The sequence below is a fragment of the Patagioenas fasciata genome, chromosome 1 (assembly GCF_037038585.1).
Source record: "Patagioenas fasciata isolate bPatFas1 chromosome 1, bPatFas1.hap1, whole genome shotgun sequence".
Lineage (NCBI taxonomy): Eukaryota > Metazoa > Chordata > Aves > Columbiformes > Columbidae > Patagioenas > Patagioenas fasciata.
In genome coordinates, this window is record NC_092520.1 from 97,786,185 (window position 1) to 97,808,445 (window position 22,261).

Below are 22,261 nucleotides of genomic sequence, written 5' to 3' on the forward strand. Positions count from 1 at the left end.
TTCCCTGCTTCTCACAGGGCTGCCTAAAACTAAACCATATGACTAAAGAGTATTGCCCAGACACTCCTTGAACTCTGACAGGCTTGGTGCCCTGACCACTTCCCAGGGGAGCCTGTTCCCTGACGCAGCTTTGAACTGTCTGTTCCCATGTGTCCTGTCACAGGATAGCAAGAAGAAGAGATCAGCCCCTCTCTCTCCACTTCCATTCCTCAGGAATCTGTAGGAAGCAGCGAGGTTGCCCCTCAGCCTCCTTTTCTCAAAATTAGAAAAAATGACGTGGGCTGGTCTGTGTGGTTAGCTGAGCGGGGCAGGGGCTGAATAGGCTGAGCAAGGATGCCTATTCTTGCCATAGCAAGCGGTTGGTGCTTAGCAGATCCCTGTGATCAGCAAATTGGCATCATGGTCTTGACTCGCACCCCACCTGTATATTGACCTTCCCAGCTTTCCTGGTGCTGCTTTCCCCTCACCCTCTGCAGCTGTCTGGGCAATTCAGTGGAAAAGCGTTTTGTTGCATTTAATCTCTTTATGCCCAACTCTGACACATCTCAAAAGGTGCAAGTGTGATTGTGTATTTCTGAGTCACTCTTTCTTTTCTTTGTTTTCTTCTCTCCTATTACAGCCACTGTTATGCTGTCCTGTCCTGTGCTGGCCAAAACAGGGCTCACAAGACCGCTTAGGGTGGAAGACTGAACTGGTGGTGGGCAGTCTAGTCTTATGCATGGTGCTGGCTCTGGTCTGTCTAGAAATGCATGGGGAGCACCCTACCTTCTGACATGCATTTTGAATTTCAACCATCTTGTTTGCAGTGAAAATAAAGTATTTAGGCATGTAACTGGGTTCCTCTCTGGTCCCACTAACTGTATAAGCCAAGTGCTGAATGCCCACTCTGTGCCCTCCATCAAGGAAGAGACATACATACTTGGGAGGTTCAGCATAGTCCCTTTCTTGTCTGCAATCCTTCAGAAGTGCAACTGGTCAGAGTATTGCTAATTATAGTAGCAGTTCTTTCATTTAGGCATGGTGGTGAAACCATGAAATCTAATAGCAAAAAAGGCTCTAAAACCTGGTTTGTGCAACACTCAGTATGCTGTATGGTACCTTCTGCAAGTTTTGCCAAGTGTAACACATACATTTCTAAACACAAGCAATGTAAAAGCTGTACTGAAGAATGCAACCCTCCCATGAATAACACACTTCCAGACCTTGTTTTTGAGTCTATAAAGTGTATGAGCTCAGTTTGCCACTCCCTATGACGGAAGAGGAGTTGCCTGGGGCATTGCTACTGTTCAGGTTTTGGACTGCTTTCCAGGAAGACTGTCACATCTGCTTTCTCCTAACTTCGTTTTCTGCCCTACCAGATGATCTAAGTCTATGTACCAACCTTAAGACCTGGCTGCCCTCTCTGTCTTGCACAACTGCTGACAGCTGCAGTGGCTTGAGTGTTCTCTGAGCCTTGCTTCTCTTGTGCAAGGCAAGGCTAAATGAATCACAATGCTTTTCTTAAGGCAAGCAAACCTTTTCTTCTTTTGATTCCTTTAACAAACAGGTTCACACCTTCTCTAAAGGAGAGCTGACTTCGAGGTTTGACTGAATTGTTAGCATGTGTTGAGACAAAACGTCCTGGTTTATCTCCATCCCCAGTGCAGCTCCTGCTTTCTCAGTGGCCATGACCATGCTGGCAACATCATCTCCTCTGCAGGGTGCTCCGGTCCTGGGGCAAAGGAACACCCACTTCTGTTCTTAAGGAAATGTGAGCTTTGCCAAGTATAGCACTGTGATTCCAGCCATTTTTTTTTTTTTTTTCCAGAGGGCTTTTTGTTTCCAAAAGGTTGTATTCTGTAAATACTAGTAGCAATTGAAGTGCCCATTTTGCAGGTGTGATTTGTAGTCTTTTACCCTGACTTATAAGAAACTGGTATAACAGCAGAAAAATTGTTTAGTTTGGCAACAGCCAATATGCTGTGGGTGTTCAAAGGCTCTTATACCCTGATACTTTTCTGCAGCTGTGACTATGAAAGCAGATGAGCAGAGATTTTTGTGATTGGAGAAGCATGTAGCAGGAAGTCTCCAGCTCTCCCTTTGGCCTTCACCTAGAAACAAAGTATCGATTTTTTTCTGAATTTCATGACAGGAAGCACAATTTTTCCTAGTGTCAAAGTTCAGGCAGACTCTAATAAAACTGCCCGTGCAAATAAGTTGCTGGTGATCTGCTAACCTACAAGGAACAGCATCTCAAGATAGTGAAACAAGTATGTGTTGTCTTAGTGGTAAACCGTGACACTAGCTTTGACATGTTGGGGTGTGGGGGACATAGGATACAAACATTTCCTCCCTGAAAAGTAAACAGTCTGAATGAAAGCAGTGATGTTGTGATTGTGTTTGCACTTGATCTGTGGCAGTCCTGCCACTCAAACAAGGAACAGGTGTTTATTGCAGGATGCACATGCTTTCTCACTAATCTCCTTGCAAAATCTGCCGTTGCACTTTATCTCAAATACACTTCAGTATGCTGCTCCGTTGTGCCTACCTCTGTGCAATTACACTGACTGCTTCCATGGAGTTTCTAGTGTGCAGAGTTATGTTATACAATTATTTATATCCAGGTCCAACAAGCAAGTTTGCAAAAGCAAACTTCCTACCTGGCTTCTGTCTACATGCAGGAGTTCAGTGGTTTCCTCCTAGCTGTCTGGAGCAGCATTGCCTAGAGACTAAGCCAAAACAACACTCCTTTCCTTTCCTGCTCTCCAACCCCACCCCAAAGGCCTCTGAAAAGTGTACAGGTGGGGGTACGCCTCTGTGCCTGGCATCCTACATGGCTGCAGGGTGCTCAGGCCTGATCACCTGTGACCTTGGGGACATTCAAATCAGCTTTAATGAAAATAATGATTCTTACCCATTAAGGTATTTGACACTTGGAATACTGACTACTGTTTCCCAAGACCTGAAGGCTCACCGATGAAGTAAATGCAGCCACAGAAATTGATTGATTCCTTTTGCCAAGTTTTCTGTTTCTGAGGAACTGTTTGTTTGACTTTGTTTAGAAATAATTTTCCATCCAGATATGCTGTGATGCAATAGGGATTGCTCAAAAGTGAATCGAAGACACATTGTGTGAAGTCTGTCAGCAGTTGCTACATTGCCAAAAATGCTAATGAAAGGCACTGGCTTAGTCTGTGAATGCCTGGTAAATTTCTGTGGTTGATAATTCTAGCCAGCCAAAGCACATGTTTGTTAATAGGAGCTCATCTTGAGGGCTAGGTTGTTTTGTTTTGTTTTTTTTAATAAAGAAAATAAATAAAAATTTCCCACGCAGAGCTTGATCTCCAGAGGACTGATGAAGTGTTAGTGAGCTGCAGTAGATTAAAAGACTTTCCCTCCCCTCCTTTTTTTTTTTTTTTTCCTGCTCTTGGTTGGAAGAAAACTATTCTGTGAGAAATACCTTGACAGGCAGTTGTCTCCCTTAGGGTAGCCATGAAAATTCAACTTTAAGTAGATAAACAAAATAACCTGTAAGTTAAACAGAACAGCTGTGTAGGTGGGTGGTGGTGTCTTATTTTGGTGGGTTTTGTGTGTATTTGTTTGTTTGTTTTAAATCCCTTTGCTTTTTCCTGCTCAAAGGTAGTTATTCCTCAGAGCTGAGCTGTGCCCTGGCATGCCAGGACTCCTGATGGGGTGCCCACCTGCTGAGCAGAGACATGCCACGGTGGCTCACCCTGGCTGGGGATTGATGGGGAGTCACCTGCCTCCACAGCCACTTCCTCTGCTTCTCCAGCCCTTCAGTTTCTGGGCATGCTTCTTACAGGAGCTGGTGTCAGCAGCCCGCTGCCTGCCTCACCCTGTGCAGAAACAGTCAATGAATTTCCCTGGAAAGGACAGTCGTTATCTGGCCAGCCCCATTGCCTGGTTCAGCAGATCAGGAAGCAGGACAGAGCTGTTTTTTTCTTATGATTCTGATAACCAAAATCAGTAATATATCTCAAATAGGAGAGCAACTCCTTGTGCCGGATATAGAAATATGAGTACGCATACAGAAGGCCAAAGAAAGGGCTTTAGAAGATCGGGACATCTGGTAATTTGCTGTCACAGAGTTTAATATCTTAATATTAATATATTAAGATATTAAGATCTTAATAGCTTATCAAACTGATCTGAGCTGGCTAATAAGTTTTCCAACAAGGTGATAAAAATACTTTGTGTTTACCTTGCATTATAAAAGCAGCTACAGTGCTTTGGTAATAGTTCAGACATTTTACACCTTTATGCCTTGACCTTTTTAGTTACCATGACTGCAGTAGCGATGTATTTGCAAAGTTATATAAAATAATAATGGCAAATCTGACTGATAGAGATATGAATTTAGAGGAATAGACTTGCCACTCTAGTCCAGTGTGATGCTGTGGAAAATAAGTTTTTGCAAGCAAACCTGATTGTGTTTCAAAATTACACAGCCTCATAAGAGGGATGATGTGTGACAGCATAGATCTCTTGGTGGAATAAATTGAGAACGAAATGTTAGCACTCGCTCTCTGTCCACATTGTGGCTGCACTAGTGTTATTTCTTACTGACACATTCTTAAGTTTTCCAGTCTCAACTGAAAGATATTTTATCACCTTTTTCTTCTTTCCAGTTTTCTTAAGGGCAGACCTTTTACATGCAACAGATATGAAAGTGTAGTCTGGCAGCTTATATGCAATCCTACTCAAAAATATCAGATGGCTTCTTTTGACTTATGGCATCCACTGGGGTGGATGCTGCAAAGAACTAGACTTTCCAGACCAACAAGTTGAAGGAGAGAAGGTCTCTGCGTGCTACAGGGGTGAGTTCAAGCACCAAGTCAGCTACAGCCTTGTGTGACCCTGAGCATGAGTTCTGTGTCTGAGTTTTCCAATTACAAAATGGCCCCAAGCAGCACCTCTTGAAATCACAGGAAAACAAATTAGGGTTTTATTGCTAAACCACTGGGACCTATTTTGGGCAAGCTGGAAGGTCAGCCTAAGACTCTGTTAATATAAGAGCAGCTATCTCTACACCGCGATTTTCTGTGAAGATAAAAATGGGAGACAGGTTCTTTCCTAACAAAATACTTGAGTTTGTGATTAATGGTAAGGTCATGAGTAGTTTCCAAGGACCTTGGTTTTGCAGTGTTGGGAATTGGTTTGGATACACTACTTAGGCTTACTAGCGGTGCTTGTAACATGTAAAGTGTTGGAAAGCATTTTTCTTGTATTGGAAGGTAATTGTACACATTGACTTGTTGTCACATAAATGTGTCTTGAAAGATGAAAGATACAGGCTGTAATTCCCTGGGCTGCCATATGCACAGGAGATCATCCCAAGGAGCATATGGGGTACCTTTTATTATGTTCACATGGGGTCCAGTTTATCATGACTTCATCCTGTATCACCCAATGAACGCGGTGAAGGTCCTAATGCCACATCACACGTTGAGAGGAAGATTCCCAAGAGCCTAACTAACTTCTATGGTCTGTGTGCAGGTCCTCTCCCTGTGGAGTTGGGCTATACTAAACTGTTCTTTAGAGCAGTTTCTCTTGCCCTGGAAAAGAGGAAGGTTAGAGATATTATCCTCTGGGGTAATGTGAACTTTGGTGCATATTTGCTACAAATTTGAAAAGGATTCACTTCGCAATTTAGAGAAGCAACTAATAAAGTTTATTTGACACAGAACAAGGGGCTATTGAGAAAAGTGTTTGGAGTCAGGGTCGTTGAAGTGGAAAACGGAATGCATTTTTGAGCAAAAGAGCTATTTCAGTTCTCACAGGTGAAAAGATTTGAATATTGAATTTGACTACAGGACGGATGGATTCAGACCACTAAGTAGCAACACATAGTCTCTCTCGGGGCTTTCCATCTGTGGTTTACCAGCTGTGCCACAACGAAAGCCTTTCGCTTTTCTGTGAAAGTGTGTCTGTTTCTTAGAGTCTTCCCACAAAGCTGCATCAAGCGGTGCTTTCCTGTGCATGTGTTTAAGTTCCCTGGGACATGAAGTTCATGTGAGCTGCTATCTTTAACAAAGGGAAACAGAAGGATGCCGGTGTCAAAGTGTAACACCAACCTAGGAGATTGCAATGGCCTAGTTTCAGTTCTGGAAGTGGGAGGGTATGTTATACCTTCGCTCTGTTAGGGGTTGTAAAGTTGGGTGTGAAAATGATGTATCAGCCTGTGCTTAGTGCTGTGTTCAGGTTGCTGCCTGGCTTTCACTGAGTTTGTTCGGGGTATTTTCTTGTATGAGCCAGACTAGAGGAAAATTTGTCAAGTGTCTGTGTTGCATTTCTTTCTCCTCATCTGAGGGCTTTGGAGAAGACCACTCTTATGCCCTGAGAGATATAGCTGAAAAATATAACTGCCACTTTGGTTGTGAACAATAGTTTGGAGTGGACTTTTCTTTATGTGCTGATAGATTCAGTCAAACATTCAGAAGAACAAATGGATTTTATTGGAAATATAAACATGGTACATGGTGACAAAAGCTCTGTTACTACGAAATTCCAAAGTCCTTCGAATGGTAACAACTGTCAGCTAGGATTTACTTGCCTCCAAAAATAGCTGGAAACCTAAACCAACTTGAAAGGAGGGATTTTGCAAGACCAGGCTGTCGCATTTAGGTGTATTTTCTATGTACTGTGAAGTAGCCCAGAGGTAAGAAAACCCAACTAGTCTAAATTAGCTTAATATATTGCAAAGTAACTGCTAAGTCGCTTCTTAAATCTCTAAACCATTACAGCTTCTTGCAGTTGCAGAATATAAAAGTAGAAAACATTTTAGAAAAGGTTTCTGTCAGTTACAGCAGCACCAAAGAGGCTGCACAAAACAACTTCATGTGATGATGAGGAAACGTCTGCAGGACTCCTTGCTAAACCCCTAGGAAACAGTTACATTTCATATCTGCGCAGATGTTGTTCACAGTTTTAAGGTGTTTGCAAGCCTGCATGCTTTCTTCAGGCAAGTTCCCCTTATGGTTCCCTGAAGACTAGATATGGACTCAGAAAACCTAACATCTAGATTAATTGACATGAGAGAAGACAAGGAAAGGCTGATATTTAAAGTAACTTGTGGCACCTCGGTAATCTTAGCCCACAAATACTGTGAGCTAAATGCCCTACCTAGTTGTAGATTGGAAGGCAACAGAGGCCAAATGTGAAATCAATAAATAAAACACAGTATTTTTCACAGATGTTCAAGATTAGCAAATACACAATATACTTTTTCACATTAATAGATACAACGCCTTTAAAAAACCACACTTAAAAAAAACCCCAAAAAACAAAAACTTTCCCTATCCTGTTCAAATAGGTAAGTAGGCTTAGATTATATCAAGTGAGAGCTAAACTGCCCCTTCTCTTACATGCCATGGAGGCTGAGCCAGTGCAGCCCTCCCATGAGACACTGGCGCAGTGATGGTGGCACAACTACCCAGCTTGCAGCTTCCTTGGGAGTGTCGCTTCAGCAAAAGTTACCTTCTGTTGTCAAAAGGCTCCGGATTCCGTGTGATGGGAGAACAGGTCATTAAAATTTATGTTCACTTGGCTGGGATTTGAAAGCTGTTCTTGATAAGAAAAACGAATGTCCCATCTCACAGTAGACACTAGAGTGCCGTCCCCCCTGCAGGGTTTGGATAAACAAGGCTGTGACTTATTCACAAAAACGGTAGAATTTTGGTCTAGCAAATGGTGTAGAAAAAGACAAGTATTTCCAGGGCTTAGTTTAAAATCATAAGCTTCACCCTTCTGTGACAAGATGAGGAAAAATATATCACCTAGGCAAGCAAGCTACTATACATACCTCCTCCAAGACCTCATCCCATCAGCAAAATTTCCTGCTTCACTATTTTCAACCAGTTGCTTTTCACTGACTCAGGGCTGAACTAGGGAGGCATGAGCACTGGCACAAGGGAATTGCAGTTCTTGGCTTTCTGGACATTAATGGACAACATAGTGGCATAGTCTCTTTTTTTTTTTTTTTTTTTTTTTTTTTTTGGCGGGGGGAAGGTGTTGGAGGTTCAGTTCAAAAATTTCAGCTACAATCCTCCCTGGAAGCCATAGGGGAGTGCTTAACAACGACCAGCTGAAACAAGCAGAGCTGAACTACAGTTTTTGTTCCTGGTAACCCAACATTACTACAGGAGAGACCACTATTTTTAATTGGTCATATTTCCACAGCCTGTTCTCTCATGCAATATGTACCGGCTTCTGTGAAAAGTGGAATTCCCCTTTTCAGTGAAATACTTGTTAAAAACCAAAATGTTGATATCAAGTGCAGTTAAAGAATGCATGTTCCCTCATGTTACCATATTCAGTGCTTAACCCTGTTATGTTACAGCAGTTTCTGTTTTTGGAGGACTGGGTCAAAATGTTCTCCCTAGTACACAACAACATGCCATTGGTGAAACCAGACAATGAAAAGATGTACTGGAGACAGAGAAAGGTGGAAAAGGTCACAAATCTCACTTTGCAGAGAGTCCTTCAGTTTTCTTTTTTTTTAGCTGCCATTCTTTACATTTGGTAGTCATTGCCAGGGTAAGGAGAAGCAGCAAGAAATTCCCATTCTCCTGAAAGGCAGTCCCTTCTGCTAGTAACGAAGTCCTTGAAGGTGATGACAAGACACTGGACACTCACCAGCTTTCAGCGCTCCAGCACAGAGTGCCTAAGTCCCAGGCTTATTGCTTTCCCCTTATTGCTCAGCACCCTGGCAGACTATTGCAGAGGACTGTCCAAACTGGTGACACAACCGTTGTGTGGACACAGCCAGTGCTTGGAACAGAAATCCAGCAGATTTTGCTGTCTCTTGTGTTGGAGAAGCTTTTTGTTTTGCCATCTCTCTCAGTGCACACTGCAGAAATCTGTCACTTGTATTACAAGCAATGCTGCTGCTGAGTTAGGGGGTGACACTTCTCTTGACACATCTCTAGCTGCCCAAATTGTTGGCAGACTTTCCATTTAGATGGGTGCTGTAAAAACAAAACAACTTGTTTTTAGAAAATAATAGAAAAAGGTCCCCCAGAAAGAATCATATCCTGGAATTGTTCTTCCTAAGCAACCAGTGGAACAAGCTGTAAAGCTATGGAAAAGATGTATTCATGCTGGTAGAATCAGCCAGGATGATGCCTTGCCTCTGCCTTGATAACCGAGATGCTAGGGGCCCTCTGCCTTTGTGCCACATACTGGAAGGACCTCTCTTCGTGCAAATGCACAAAGTCCTCCCCTGTTAACATCCCCTTCCCTTGTGAAGGGATGACAGTATTGCCTTTGGTTCATTTCAAGCTACTTCGGAGAACAAGATGCGCAAAACCTGTCAAGGGAAACCAGCTTCCTGAGGCTCCTCTACAGGCAGTGGAGGGATCCCTCCATGGAGCAATTCAGAATTGCTCCAGTTCTGAATTTCTCCTCAGCTGGAGCATCATGCCCCACTGACTGTGATGGGTGCCTGGAAAGACTAACCCCACCGGTATGAAGTTACTCTTCCTCACAACCTGCCTTGCCTGCAGTTTCCAAAGCTTTTTTTCTTTGTAACAGCAAAGTTGGTCTCTGTAGGCTTATTTTGGTTTTGCAGTTTTCTGGATTTTCAGCCCCTGTGTAACAATTCTACCTTCTTCACAAAGTGAAACCCAGAAACATATTTACATCAGTATTGAAAAGCAAAATGCTGTGGCAGAGTGTCCCTGTGGGTGCAGCTCTGCAGTGCCTTATCCCCCATCTACCACAAGGAACTTGCTTGAAAATTGCAAATGATCATCGAAATGATGATTTCTCCAAGAGGCTATCTTTTATACCAAGGTATTGCCTATTTCTAAATCATTGCTGACAGATACTGTTTCTTCTTTGATGAAAAAAAAACAGAACATCAATAAACCTGGACTGATGGAGACTTGACAACTTCCACAAACTCTCTGCCTCAATGCTCAACTACTATTACACTTAGAAAGACATTTTTTCCCAACATCTATCTTAAATCTCCTTTTTTAAGCCTGTTGTGCTGTAAGGGCTGCGTTTGCTGGGTTAGGACAATAAACGACTTGTCCCATCTTCTTCAAGGACTCTCTGAAGAGGGTTGTTATTGTGTCCTTAATCAGGCTTGCCTTCTCCAGCCTAAACAAACATAACCAATATGTCACGTTCCCCAGATCATTCTAATTTCTCTTGTAATCGTGCAAGTTGCCCTCAAATTGAAATGCCCAAAAGATATTGCCTTACATGCCTCTCTTGGCAGAAGACAGCCCTCAGAGGTGGGACAGTTTCTGACACCAGTGAACCACCAAAACTGCTGTCCCACCTCCTCTTCCACAAATGGTGCAGAGACATGCCAAGGAAAAGATAGTGTCTGGAAGGCAAATGTCTTTGTTTTGTTGTTCATGAAGAAATCATGCTACAGCAGTCTTCAATGTAAGATAAATATTTACTCCTGTTTATGTCACAGAGGTTTTTCTACTTATGGGCAAAGTCCAATGATCTCATCAAACAGGGCCTGGTACAAGTAAGTCCAGAGAAGAAAAAGTTGACCTTAAATGAATGGCTTGTGTTATGTTAATGCAGCTTGTAGGAATGGAAGGAGAAAATGTCTCTTTATCTTAAGGAGAAAATCCATCCTTTCTGTTATGCTCTAGAAGAAACAGTGTAATGCCTTCTGATGTTTAGACAGTGCAAACACTGTGGATCAGGCTGGGGTTGGGTGATGCATCTGAAAAATAAGTGACTTTAGCCCAGTTTGCATGACCACCAAAGAAGTTCTAGAAAAAGTTTTTTAATTTAAGGATTCTTTTGCTTGATAATATGAATTGGGTACACTCGCAGCATCTGCTAGGGCAAACCATGCTTTCACAATTACAGTTTTGGTGCAACCACAGTATTTTCTGCCTGTTCTGCAGAGACAACCAGGCCACAGTTATTTGCTTCAGTAGAAAGTAGCAAATGAGATATAAAATAGGTAGATATTTCATCCTCTCTGTACTCTCACAAGTCCTCAGTGCTGAGTTTGTTTTCATAAATGTCTTGGACTTTTTTGCTTTATTTTTCTTTTTCCAATACTATAAATGATAAATGAATTTGTATACTAGCTGTCCTGCAATATTGCATTCTTGCTTATAAAAATATGAATATGTTAAAGGCATAAATTGGGGGTTTTGTGTGTGGTTTGTGTGGGTTTTTTTTTGTGTGTGGTGTTTTTTTTTTTTTTTTTTTTTTTTGTTTGTTTGTTTGTTTTTTTTTTTTTTTTAGGAAAGGATAGTGATTAGTACATTTTCAATTGGGCGTATATACACTCAGGTTCATAGACATGAGGCATATGATATTCCTGTGTCCCAGCTAAAGACCTTTTAGGATATGGTGCCTAAAAAGGCCGAGAACAACCATTTGGTGATGGCCACTGAGATGATATGAAGCAATAAACAGTCAGTGCTGTCCTGAGTTGAAAATCAGTATTTAAAACAGATTTTCCAAGTTTGGCTCTGCTTGGTTTATAACATAATCCACCTACCTCGATGGCAACAGTAGCTGCAGCACATCTATAGAACAGGAGGGGAGGGTGGCCTCAGCCAGTATGCTTTGTGTCCCCTGTCGATTTGTCATGTTCTTTGGCCTGTTGAAGAAACTTCTGGGAACTGAGACTCTCTGTCTGCCTTTAGCAACACTTTAAAGAGCTCAAAGGAAGAGCTGAGAGAAATGGGGCTACCACTTTATAGGCTTGGGCTTGTAACATCTAGCAAGACTAATCCAAAGGCTTTGTGTACTTGAGTACTGAAGTATGAAGTTAACACACTCTTGAGACAAATACATATTTCTAATACTTACAGTTGAGTCCTCCTTTGTCTTCATTTGTTTGGACATCTGTTGGAACAAATGCACTGTTTAAAGCATGTGGCTTAGATAACTACAGTCTTTATCCACATGGAATTAATATTAAGCACCATCCACTAAAGTTGAGGATTCAATGTGCTAAATACTCTTTGGACAGCAAAATGCAGTCCACACTTTAACTGCTTGCAGTCTTCAGCAGGGATAGATTTGGGGCTTGAAGCAACAGCCCTGCTCCATGTTTTGGGACAGAGTCCTGCACCACTCTTGGGTTATTTCTGAAGGAAGGATGTGGCTCCTAGCACAGCTGCTGCAGATGCTTGGCGAGATCACTACCCTGCTTTCTCCTGCTCTTTTCTGAAACACCTGGATTTGCTAGCCATGAGGAAGAGGGCATGGACTGAAGATGTGGCCCTTACCTATGAGAAGTATGATTGTCCCTGCCCTCTTTTTTCAGATGTTAGCTCTCATATACCTGTAAAGTGGCTTACAGAAATACTCAGATACACCAGCAGACTTAGTCTGGTTCACAAGGTGTCTTTTTGAGCTACCTTTTGTTCTGTCTTGCCAAGCACTGAAGAATCCCACATGTGGGCAGAAGCAGCAATACAGGGGTGTGCATGTATAATGTGGAATGATAGTGAGTCATGCTTTATTTCTGACTTGTAGAAAGCAGCTTGATCCCAGTGCAATCTTGAACCCTTAATTGTCCAGCTAGTGACTTGGAAGTTCTCGAGACTGATGTGCTAGGCATCCCCTCCAGGAACAGCCTGTAGGGATTGTAGCTGAGAAACTGTGGCCTGAACCAGCACAAAGTCAAGTGCCCTAGCAGAAAACCATAAAGAATAACGTGTCCTCCTCAGGGAACCCTAGGTTTTTGATAACAGCATGATTTCCTGCTGTTGTGTGCAGGTAGCTTACTCATACCTTCTGTCAATGTGCTGGATGACATTAAATATTTTGGCAAATGAAAAATAATTCTTCAGATTTAGTCATGCAAATATGAAGGGCCTCGTTACCTGTGTAGGATACTAGTTTAGAGGACCTCCGTCTCCACAGCCAGCAGGCTATAACAGCTAGAAGACCCATCAGAAGGACAATGGAAATTATGCCAGCTGCTTGAGCACTTCGTCTGCTTTTTTCCAGGTTTTTGTGACTTTCTGTGCTAGAACCGTTGCTTTGCTTCTGCTGTGTGTCTAGAATAAAACAGAAAAAGGCTGTAGTAAGGTGTAAATTTCCACATTTCATACAAGGCAAATATTTGACCCCATTTTATTCACACAAAAAGATTCTGAAGTACTAATATCACTGTGATTCTGGTGGTATCCCTTCTGACCAAAGCACATCTTTAGCTTGGGTGGTCTAATAATACAATGCGTTTATTCCTCTCTATCACACTGCATGCATTCCTCTCTCTTCCTTTTTGTTCTTCTTTCCTGCCAGCCTTGGGAGATTGTATGTTTGAGTTTGTATCTAGACTCAATTGAAAATAATTCTATACAGAATCTATAATGTAAATCTGTTGGTAACTGGAAAAGCGGATGAAAACCCATTTCCCTGAAGTTAATGACAAATTCCCACTGATTGCTGCAAAGGGAAGGTTTCAGATCACATCTCTTATTCTTTCAAGTGCGGTAGTGCTTTTAGAAACTAATGAAAAATAATAAGATGATCTTTTCCCCAAGAATACAATACGACAGGAAACTAATGACAAGGTTACTCTGATTTCCTTTAATTTGGGATGACAGCAAGAGTATGCTATCACACAAAAACTGTACTGTGAAATTTTTGCATGTGCACACAATTTTTGTTCTTTGAAATAGTCTAATCTATATCTGGGCTGTGTGTCAAGTCCAGAGTACGTGATTGGTTGGTGTGTTTAGGTAAATTAACTGTGGGTATCCAGCTACATTTATGCAAACAATCAAACCTCCTTGCACCAGGGTGCAGAAACCTGTGAGAGAAAGGTGGTGGGAGGGAGGACCAGGAGCAGCAATGAGCCTGAATAGCCACCTCCAGATAAGCTCCCACTCCAGATAGCTTGTCTAAACACCTGTTTGAAAATGATGAAATTCACTATTGCCATTATAGCTATGATTTTTTTTTAGCTTTTCTTTAGATAGCTTTCTGTTTCTGTGAAAGGTTGAGTGGCTAAACACTTGTTTTTACTATTGATCACTCATATCAGCAATAAATAGCTTCTTGTGCTATTTGGTGCATCATTCTACTGGGCTAATACTGCCTGTTTGCTATAGGCCTACTTTAAATAGCACACTGTGTTAAATTGAGTTTTGGAGACTGAAAACAGAACTTTGAAACCAGGCAGTGTAAGAAGCAAGTGTGAGTGCTGCAAAGCAGAGGGGTAGGGGTTCAAGAATTGTGGCACTACTGTATAGTGGCCCCTTAAAAGTAACGGGACTACCAAGTCATCATGTTCCTGAGGAACCAAAGGATAAAGCCCAGTGACTGCCTCAGACAGAAGAGCTTCTCAGTGCTGTTGTCATAACATGCTTGACAGGGTGTTCACTTCAGTGTGGAAGAAGTTAGAAGTAAACATGAAGTCCATGGCTAAGTGTTACCGGCTTGAAAGAATAAAACAACTGACTCTTTTTGGCACTTTTGGGAGCTACTGAATTAATGGGTAGCCCTTGTTAGTGCATATCTACAGACAGAGACATGCTGGTTGATATATCTGCTATCTAGAAAACATGAAGTATCATGGTGAGACTTACAGTTGGCTGACAGATTTTCCCGAAGTATTCTATTTTCTATGGAGCACTCTATTTGCATGTTAGAAGTGGCTTTAACCTTCAGTGTGCTAAAAACACTGTAAGTGCCATCCGTGTGGTGGCTGATCTTTAGCTCTGACGGAGGCAGGTGGCTGTTGTCCGTTTTATTTATCCAATAAACATTGGGTTCTGGGTATCCATTGCCAGACCTGCAGCTGAAAGTCACCTCCTCTTCAGTGCTGTCACTGTTTCTTATGGGTCCACTGAGTATGGGTTGGCTATAACTAGCTGGAGAGCAAGAGCAAAAATAGTCATTGACTGCTTGAAATATATTGAAAAGACAAAATTTTGATGTGTTCTGAAGCAGAAGTTCTGGGTTTCATATAACTTTCACGACTTGAAAGGGAAACACCTGCACAGTTTGGTATATAAGCCAGAGAGCTGAGAGAATACTGGAAGGGCAGAAGGCTAAAGCCAAACCCAAAGGAAGAAAGCAACTTCTTAAGCTGCTGTTACCCAGTCACATGCAAGAGCCTGTTGAAAACCAAGATGAAAAATATCCCACAAAGGATAAACAGCTGTTACAGGTATTCTTCCAGTTTCAGATTCCCTATCTGTAACATTTAAATTAAGCAGACTTCATTTCAGCAAAGGGCTGAAGTATGTTTCAAAGTTAAGGATATGATTAAATGTAATACTGAAATGGCACAAATTTGAAAAGCTGGAATGAGAATTTGGGCAAATACATGCAAGTGATGCAAGTTCTTACCTGCTAATCTGAGAACCACTTCTGCCTGATGAATCACTCTGGTATATTCAGTTTTCTGCAGTACTACACATTTGTACCTATGTTTATCACTCTGGCTGACATTTAGTAGTAGCAGGGAAAAATCACCTTTTTCCAATCTATCCCAGAATAACTGAGTCCTGTTTTTAAAGTGAATACACTGTTCACTTTCATTGTCTTGACCAGAGATCAGTGCATGTACAACTGTACACTCTTCTTGATCATCAGCTATTTGCCAATATACCCGTAGATTTTTTAAGTGTAATTCTTTTCCTTGATAAATGCAACTCAGTGTAACGTTGTCTCCAGGTTTACTGGTGATGATCTTCCCCTCCAGTGCAATAACTAGAAGATTGAAAAAGAGAGAGGTTACGTGGAAAAAGAACGTCATTTGTTTCAAGTATGTTCTACCACATGTGGACTGCAGTATTAGTATTTGTAACGGGCAGGTTAGTGTGCTAACTTCATAATAATTCCTAACTCCTGACTCGCTGATGGCTAATTCTCAACATGCCTACTTGTTTGTGCATTTTCCAAAGGGATCTTTTACAATATAAAGCCTTCTGCTTATTTCTTTCTCTGAGAACCAACAGGTCTAAGAGCTCCCAGCCCCATGGATACCTGCATGTTTCACTTTCTCCGCTGACAGCGGCTGACTGCAGAGCCATATTCAAGTCCTAATGATTTAGTAATAACTTTCTTTTTTTTTAATTAAGAAAAATGCCAAATAATGCCAAGTGAATCACAAGAGGTGGAAAGAATGATCAGAAAAAGAGTGCTACCATTATTTTGAGATCAAAAGAAAATTTAAAAGGGTAGTAAACCTAGTGTTTCCCAAAGTGGGCATGTCATAACAATCACATTTTATAGCTACTATTGATGTCATCCTCTCAATAAACATACCCTGCTTGCAAAACAGCATGCTCAGATACCTCCAGTGACACATTCACTAGACATTTACAAGCTCTCATGGATACTGGAGGTAGGGCAGCACAGTATATGGCTTTCAGGGTGCTTTTCCTGGCCTCTAGACATGAGAAGGGCAACCTCTCCTCCCAGTGAGGAATGAAAAGGAATGAGCTGGCTACCAAGCGATGCAGAAGGTGCAGGTCAGCTATTCCAAAAGGGCTAGGGTGTCTCTGATCACAGCCTCCCTGCTGGGAGGGATACATCGCCTCTCCTCCATGCCAGCAGCCAAAATCTCTCTGGTGCAACTGATTGCTGAGACCAAAGCAGTTTGTGCATTGTCAGTGCCAGACTCAGGGATCTGTGGAGGTTAAGAGTGGGCTGGATGGGAGAGATTACAGTTGGGGGTAGGGATTATGAGGGTGGGTGGATTAGGGAAAGAAGGATGACAGGAGTGAGGGTTTGGAAATGCAGAAACAGTGCATGGTGAGGTGGGAGGGAGGCAGCAATGTTAAAGCAGGAGGTCTTTGTGTTGGTGCACTGGACTCAGAAATAGTTCATCTACAAGTCTGAGTTTGATATCCCGGCTACAAAACACCACTGAAGCAAACACAGTACTTGCAGGGAAGAAGGCAGTGTGTTCTCCAGGCCCCTGTCCTCTGCTGGGTGAGACAAGCAGTAATGGGCTTGAACTGCAACAAAGATGCTGCAGCTCAGACTTCGGGAAATTACTTGTAGTAGCAGGAAAAGTCATGCTCTGCAAAGCATTGCCTGGGAAAACGGGCACACCTCCATCGCTGGCATGATTTAGGAACAGGCCAGCTGGCATCTACTGAAACTGTATCTGGTACAGTTTGTCCTGATTTTGGGGTCGGGGACTTTCCTTGATGGCTTTGTTGAGGTCCTTCTCGGTGATTAAGCAAGAATAGTGGAGAGACAACTCTGAAAACAACTAAATATCACCAAGTGATGCACTTTAACCTTACCTTTGTTTTGAAAGGGATTTTTGGAACTGTAGTAGAACACTTGGGTACTTGATACAGTGATGTATAATTCTACTCACATTAGGAGCATGGACTTTATCCAGGCGTGTTAGATCTGCTTATTAATAGCCCTCATTACCCCACTTCTAGTACCTTTTTTCTTTGACATAAATAAATACATAGGAATGTCTGTAAAGCAAGCAGAGCAATCTAAGCAAGAGCATCAATAATATCCTTTACTATGCTCCATACTTAAAACTGATAGAAACTGATTTTTTTTTCTTCTTTTCCTGATGCATATCACACTAAGGAATTCTTAAGTGTCTTGCCGAAAACACACAGATGTTTATATTGTACATATTACAAATAATCTGTGTATTTGGCCAAACACTTTAAAGGAGGGTAGCTTCATTTTTCACAGAAGTGTTCTGAACTTACCAGCTCTCAAGATGTGAAGGAGCAGTAGCAGAAATCCACAGCTAAGATAAAAAAAAAGCAAATAAGATTGTTACATGATAGGCTTAGCATATCTGTTGTTTACATAAGCAATAAAGCTAATATTGATTGTTTCAGTATAGTAGCAGAAGTAGGTAAATTAGGTACTGCTACTATGTAATGTCCCATTAAGTATTTGCATATTTGACAGCTGCAAAACTTCTGTTCAAATGACATAACTCTGTGGGTGGGTGGCCAATGCGACAAATAGCAGTAAAATGTACTAATATTGGAATCAGAGCAGAAGGCATGAACTGATATTGTGCCTGCCTTATGAAAAATGAACCATATAGACCTATTGGACAAATAGGCCTTGAAGGCTTTCTGGGTCACTGTGAAGGAACAAGGCTGCACAGGCCTAAATCCAGGTCAAAGCCCTGCATCCCACTGCTTTGCTGAAACTCAGTCAGTTACGGTTTTATCTGGTTCAAGGATGACAAGCAGCTGACCACGCTGCTCACCGTTTTGTGTACTCAGTGAAAATGTGTAAACAGGAAACGTGCTGATAACAGGGAGTCGTGCAAAGGTTTTGCTGGAAAGAATTCGGCATGTTTGATTACTCCGGAGGGGCAAATCTATGTGGGAGTTTCCCAAGGGAGTTACGCCTGCTCGATGCTGTAGAAAAACACAGTTTAGCTTATCTATAAAGTCCAAGTGACTTAACTTTCATCCCACAGGGCTTTGAGAAAGAGAAATGTACAACGCCTTCCTAAAAGTTATTTAAAATAGCCTTTCACTACCATGCCTAGCTATACATTGTGCTCTTGCTGTGGGAAAGGAAAGGAAGACGCTGGAAAGGTAATGGATGGGACCTGAGTGGCTGCAGTTGCTCATCTTGACATTGCCCCGAGTGCAATAAGTTTGCAAAGCTGAGCCAATGGGCAGACGGACATGAGCACCTGCTCATTCCCCATTTCCCCAGCTTGCTTTGGCAAGCAAGGAAGACTGTGAGGCCACGCTGTCTGGGTGCCGCTGGTTCCGTTTCCCAGTTGTTTTGAACTCACAGCCATGTCCAACATTGAGTCAAGGGCTGGGGCAGTGGGCACATGGCCCCAGCAGCCCATGTGAGCCTCAGGGTCTGCCACCTGGGCTGCTTGACTTTTTCCTTCCAAACCAACCCTGCCCTTCGTGACCCTCTTCCTTCCAAGCCCTAACCTAAGCTCGCTCCCCTAGAAGCCATTTGTCACTTTGCTTTTCCACAACACCTGTGCCTCACACCATTGCCTCTTTCTTCCAGGCCTCCTGCCCTTTCCCCACAACTCCTGACTCTTTGTCCAGCCAAGCATCAGGATTTGTCCATGACCTCCCAGGTACAGCATCTCTTCTGCCCAGCTTTACTTCCATCAGCTGCCTGGGTGCAACTTTGGTCTCCACTGCTGTGAAGGTCTCTAATTCCTACCTGCCCCCAAGAAAATTATGACCTACTCAAACATATTTGGCTTCCCAGGGAGAAAGCAGAGGACATTGCTGACACAAAATCTACCTCTACTTGAAGCCTCATTTACAGAGAAGGAGATGAGCAAAGTTTAGGGAAGAATCAGTCTGAATTGTATTACTTTTATGTGAAGAAAATACTATTTTTCTTTTCTAGGCACTTTAAATGGCTTCATAGATGAGATTTCAAAAGTTCAAGTGGATGCCAGTGTGGAAAGTTTCTGTTCTAATACATATTTTAGTAAATCTGCAATCAGGCCTTACTTTAAGTTTCCCAAGTAAGTGTACCTAAACGCTCCAGGAAAGCAGTTCTGTTCTGCCCCTGGCAGTGACTTCTAGTGTTTTTTACATGTGGTCTTGTGTCGTATTTCTTCTGTATTTGTATACTGTGCAGGAGCCATAACTTTTGTGCCAGGTTTGTAGAGGCCTGTCTTGATAATCTTACTTCAGTGTAGTTTTTAATCCTGTGGCTGTGTTTGTTTTATTGTTCCCCGCCCATGTAGGAAACTATGGATATATTCAGTCATTTGAATTAAATGGAGAACAACAATTGACTTATCTTTATGGGACTCTTCAGGGAATTTCCCATGCCAGGCACTTGCTGATGTCAAACATTCAGCGAGTCAGCCAAAACTGATTCTCTAATGTATGTATACAAAGCACATCTTGATTTCTTGTTTCAATAAATGATGTCACAGGTAAGATTGGACAGACCTAGAGATGCTCATCCTCTTACTTGAAGGAGTTTGCAGCTGTGGTAGTGTGGGGGCAGTGACAGCGCACCCGTGTTCCCCTGGAGTGGCTTTAATGCCAAGCTCCTGTTGGAAAAGAAGAAATGCTCTTGGCTGCCAAGAAGCCTCTCTTTTGCCCCATACACTCAGCTCCTGTGTCCATCACACTGGCAGTGAGCTCCACTGAGTGCAGGTGTAACTTCATTAGTTTCTTAAAGTCTCTATTACATTTTTTATTATTATTTTTTCAATTCTTTCCCACACCTTCCCCTTCTATATGGTTTTCAAAATGTTGCATGAAATGGGAGAAAGTTGCACTTCCTCTTTCATGCATTCTTACTCAGTGAGATTATTCTTTGTAACAGCATCTCAACTTTTTCATGCACTATTTATTTTAGAATCATGCGATGTTGCTGTTCTGGCACAAACTAGCCAGACAAAATATGTCCCAATCCTTGCAACAGTAACTTAAGAGGTTTTTGTTCTGCTGGTAAGATTTGCTTTATCCCCTAAACTTGTAGTGACATCGCTCTCCTCACATCAGTAAGTGCTCTCAATAGGTTATCTGTGAAGTTTTTCTGACGCCTACTGTCAGGCAGCACTAATCTGGGCAATAAATTAAGAGGGCCTGATTATTTTCTCCCATCCTTCACATTCAGCAAAAAAGCTCCTTAATAAGCCAGTTAATCGCTTGTAGCCTTCGATGGCAAAACTCGCCTCCCCCGCTCTCGTCTCTCCCGCCTCTCCCGTTTCTCCCGCCGCCGCTCCAGACGCCCAGCAGAGCTGCCCGTCCCGCCCGCGCAGCCAGCGGGCACGTTTAACGCCGCAACCCGCTCTCCCGGGGCCGGGGATTAGGAGGGGACCCCGCGCCGCACCTCATCCCTGTCTCCATTTGAGAAGCCCATCCCCGCCAGAGCTTTTCCTGCCAGCTGTATCGCAATGAAACTCTGATTTTTCTAAGCAGAGGGCGTGTCTCTCTTCCCCCGAGCAAGAAGCCCGGCCGCATTCCAGCTAACAGCCACCTTGTGCTCCCCGTGCCCCGGCGACACGCAGGAGGGGCGGCAGCTCCCCGGGATCCCGGGCCGCCACTCACCTTCGCGGTTCCATCACGGCGGCAGGACGCAGGTGGCTGCCCCAGCCGAGCTGTGCTGTGCTGTGCTGTGCCGTCCCAAGCCACTGGCTGCCCCGTTTAGGCCATTCCCCTTTCCCTCCCACGCCTCCTCCCGCCGGGGGATTTCCGCCTTCCGTGCGCGCCCGGAGCCGATGCGCGGCCAGTGCTGCTGCTACGAGGGCACTGTGCAAACTGTAACCCCTTACGACCGGCACCCCAGCCGCCCGCAAAGCCCTTCTCCGGACGTGGGGGTCAGCGCCGGTCCCACTTTGGCCCATCACACCAGGCGCTGCGGTCCGAGAGAGCCCTTCCCCGTCCTGGCCCTCTGTCCCACCAGTTGCCCAGAGAAGTGGTAGATGCCCCATCCCTGGAGACATTCAAGGCCAGACTGGACATGGCTCTGAGCAACCTGATCTAGTTGAAGATCACAGAGTCACAGAATGTTTGGGATTGGAAGGGACCTCAAAAGGTCATCTAGTCCAATCCTCCTGCTGGAGCAGGAATGCCTAGGTGAGGTTACACAGGAAGGCATCCAGGCAGGTTTTGAATGTCTCCAGAGAAGGAGACTCCACAACCCCCTTGGGCAGCCTGTTCCAGTGTTCTGTTACCCTCACTGAAAAGAAGTTTCTTCTCAAATTTAAGTGGAACCTCTTGTGTTCCAGTTTGAACTCATTACCCCTTGTCTTACCATTGGTTGTCACCGAGAAGAGCCTGGCTCCATCCTTGTGACATTCACCCTTTATGTATTTGTAAACATTAATAAAGTCACCCCTCAGTCTTCTCTTCTCCAAGCTAGAGAGCCCCAGCTCCCTCAGTCTTTCCTCATAAGGGAGATGCTCTACTCCCTTAATCATCTTTGTTGCCCTGTGCTGGACTCTCTCCAGCAGTTCACTGTCCTTCTTGAACTGAGGGCCCCAGAACTGGACACAGTATTCCAGATGTGGTCTCACCAGGGCAGAGTAGAGGGGAAGGAGAACCTCTCTCAACCTACTGACCACCCCCCTTCTAATACACCCCAGGATGCCATTGGCCTTCCTGGCCACAAGGGCACAGTGCTGGCTCATGGTCATCCTGCTGTCCACCAGGAGCCATAGGTCCCTTTCCCCCCCACTGCTCTCCAACAGGTCAGTCTCCAACTTATACTGGAACCTGGGGTTCTTCCTGCCCAGATGCAATACTCTACACTTGTCCTTGTTATATTTCATTAAATTTTTCCCCGCCCAACTCTCCAGCCTGTCCAGGTCCCGCTGGATGGCAGCACAGCCTTCTGGCGTGTCAGC

The 22,261-nt window shown here is 43.4% G+C and overlaps 1 protein-coding gene across 4 annotated transcripts; it reads right to left on the reverse strand.

Moving 5' to 3' along the window:
- Positions 1 to 6,432: 6,432 nt before the first annotated feature.
- On the reverse strand, positions 6,433 to 21,072 carry ICOSLG (inducible T cell costimulator ligand). 4 transcript variants are annotated; one of them, XR_011740229.1, is made up of 8 exons: positions 20,964 to 21,072; positions 17,649 to 17,689; positions 15,304 to 15,666; positions 14,538 to 14,822; positions 12,825 to 13,001; positions 11,803 to 11,838; positions 11,489 to 11,590; positions 6,433 to 8,966 (listed from the first exon to the last, which is right to left on the reverse strand). XR_011740229.1 is itself a non-coding variant. In XM_065860650.2 (7 exons), the coding sequence occupies exons 1-7, from the start codon at positions 20,975 to 20,977 to the stop codon at positions 8,956 to 8,958; spliced, it is 927 nt and encodes a 308-aa protein (XP_065716722.1). In that variant the 5' UTR covers positions 20,978 to 21,072; the 3' UTR covers positions 6,433 to 8,955. The 4 variants fall into 4 exon arrangements, 2 of the variants coding, with proteins under 2 accessions (XP_065716722.1, XP_071667741.1); XR_011740230.1 differs by lacking the exon at positions 6,433 to 8,966 and adding an exon at positions 10,398 to 10,693; XM_065860650.2 differs by lacking the exon at positions 11,489 to 11,590.
- Positions 21,073 to 22,261: the final 1,189 nt, after the last annotated feature.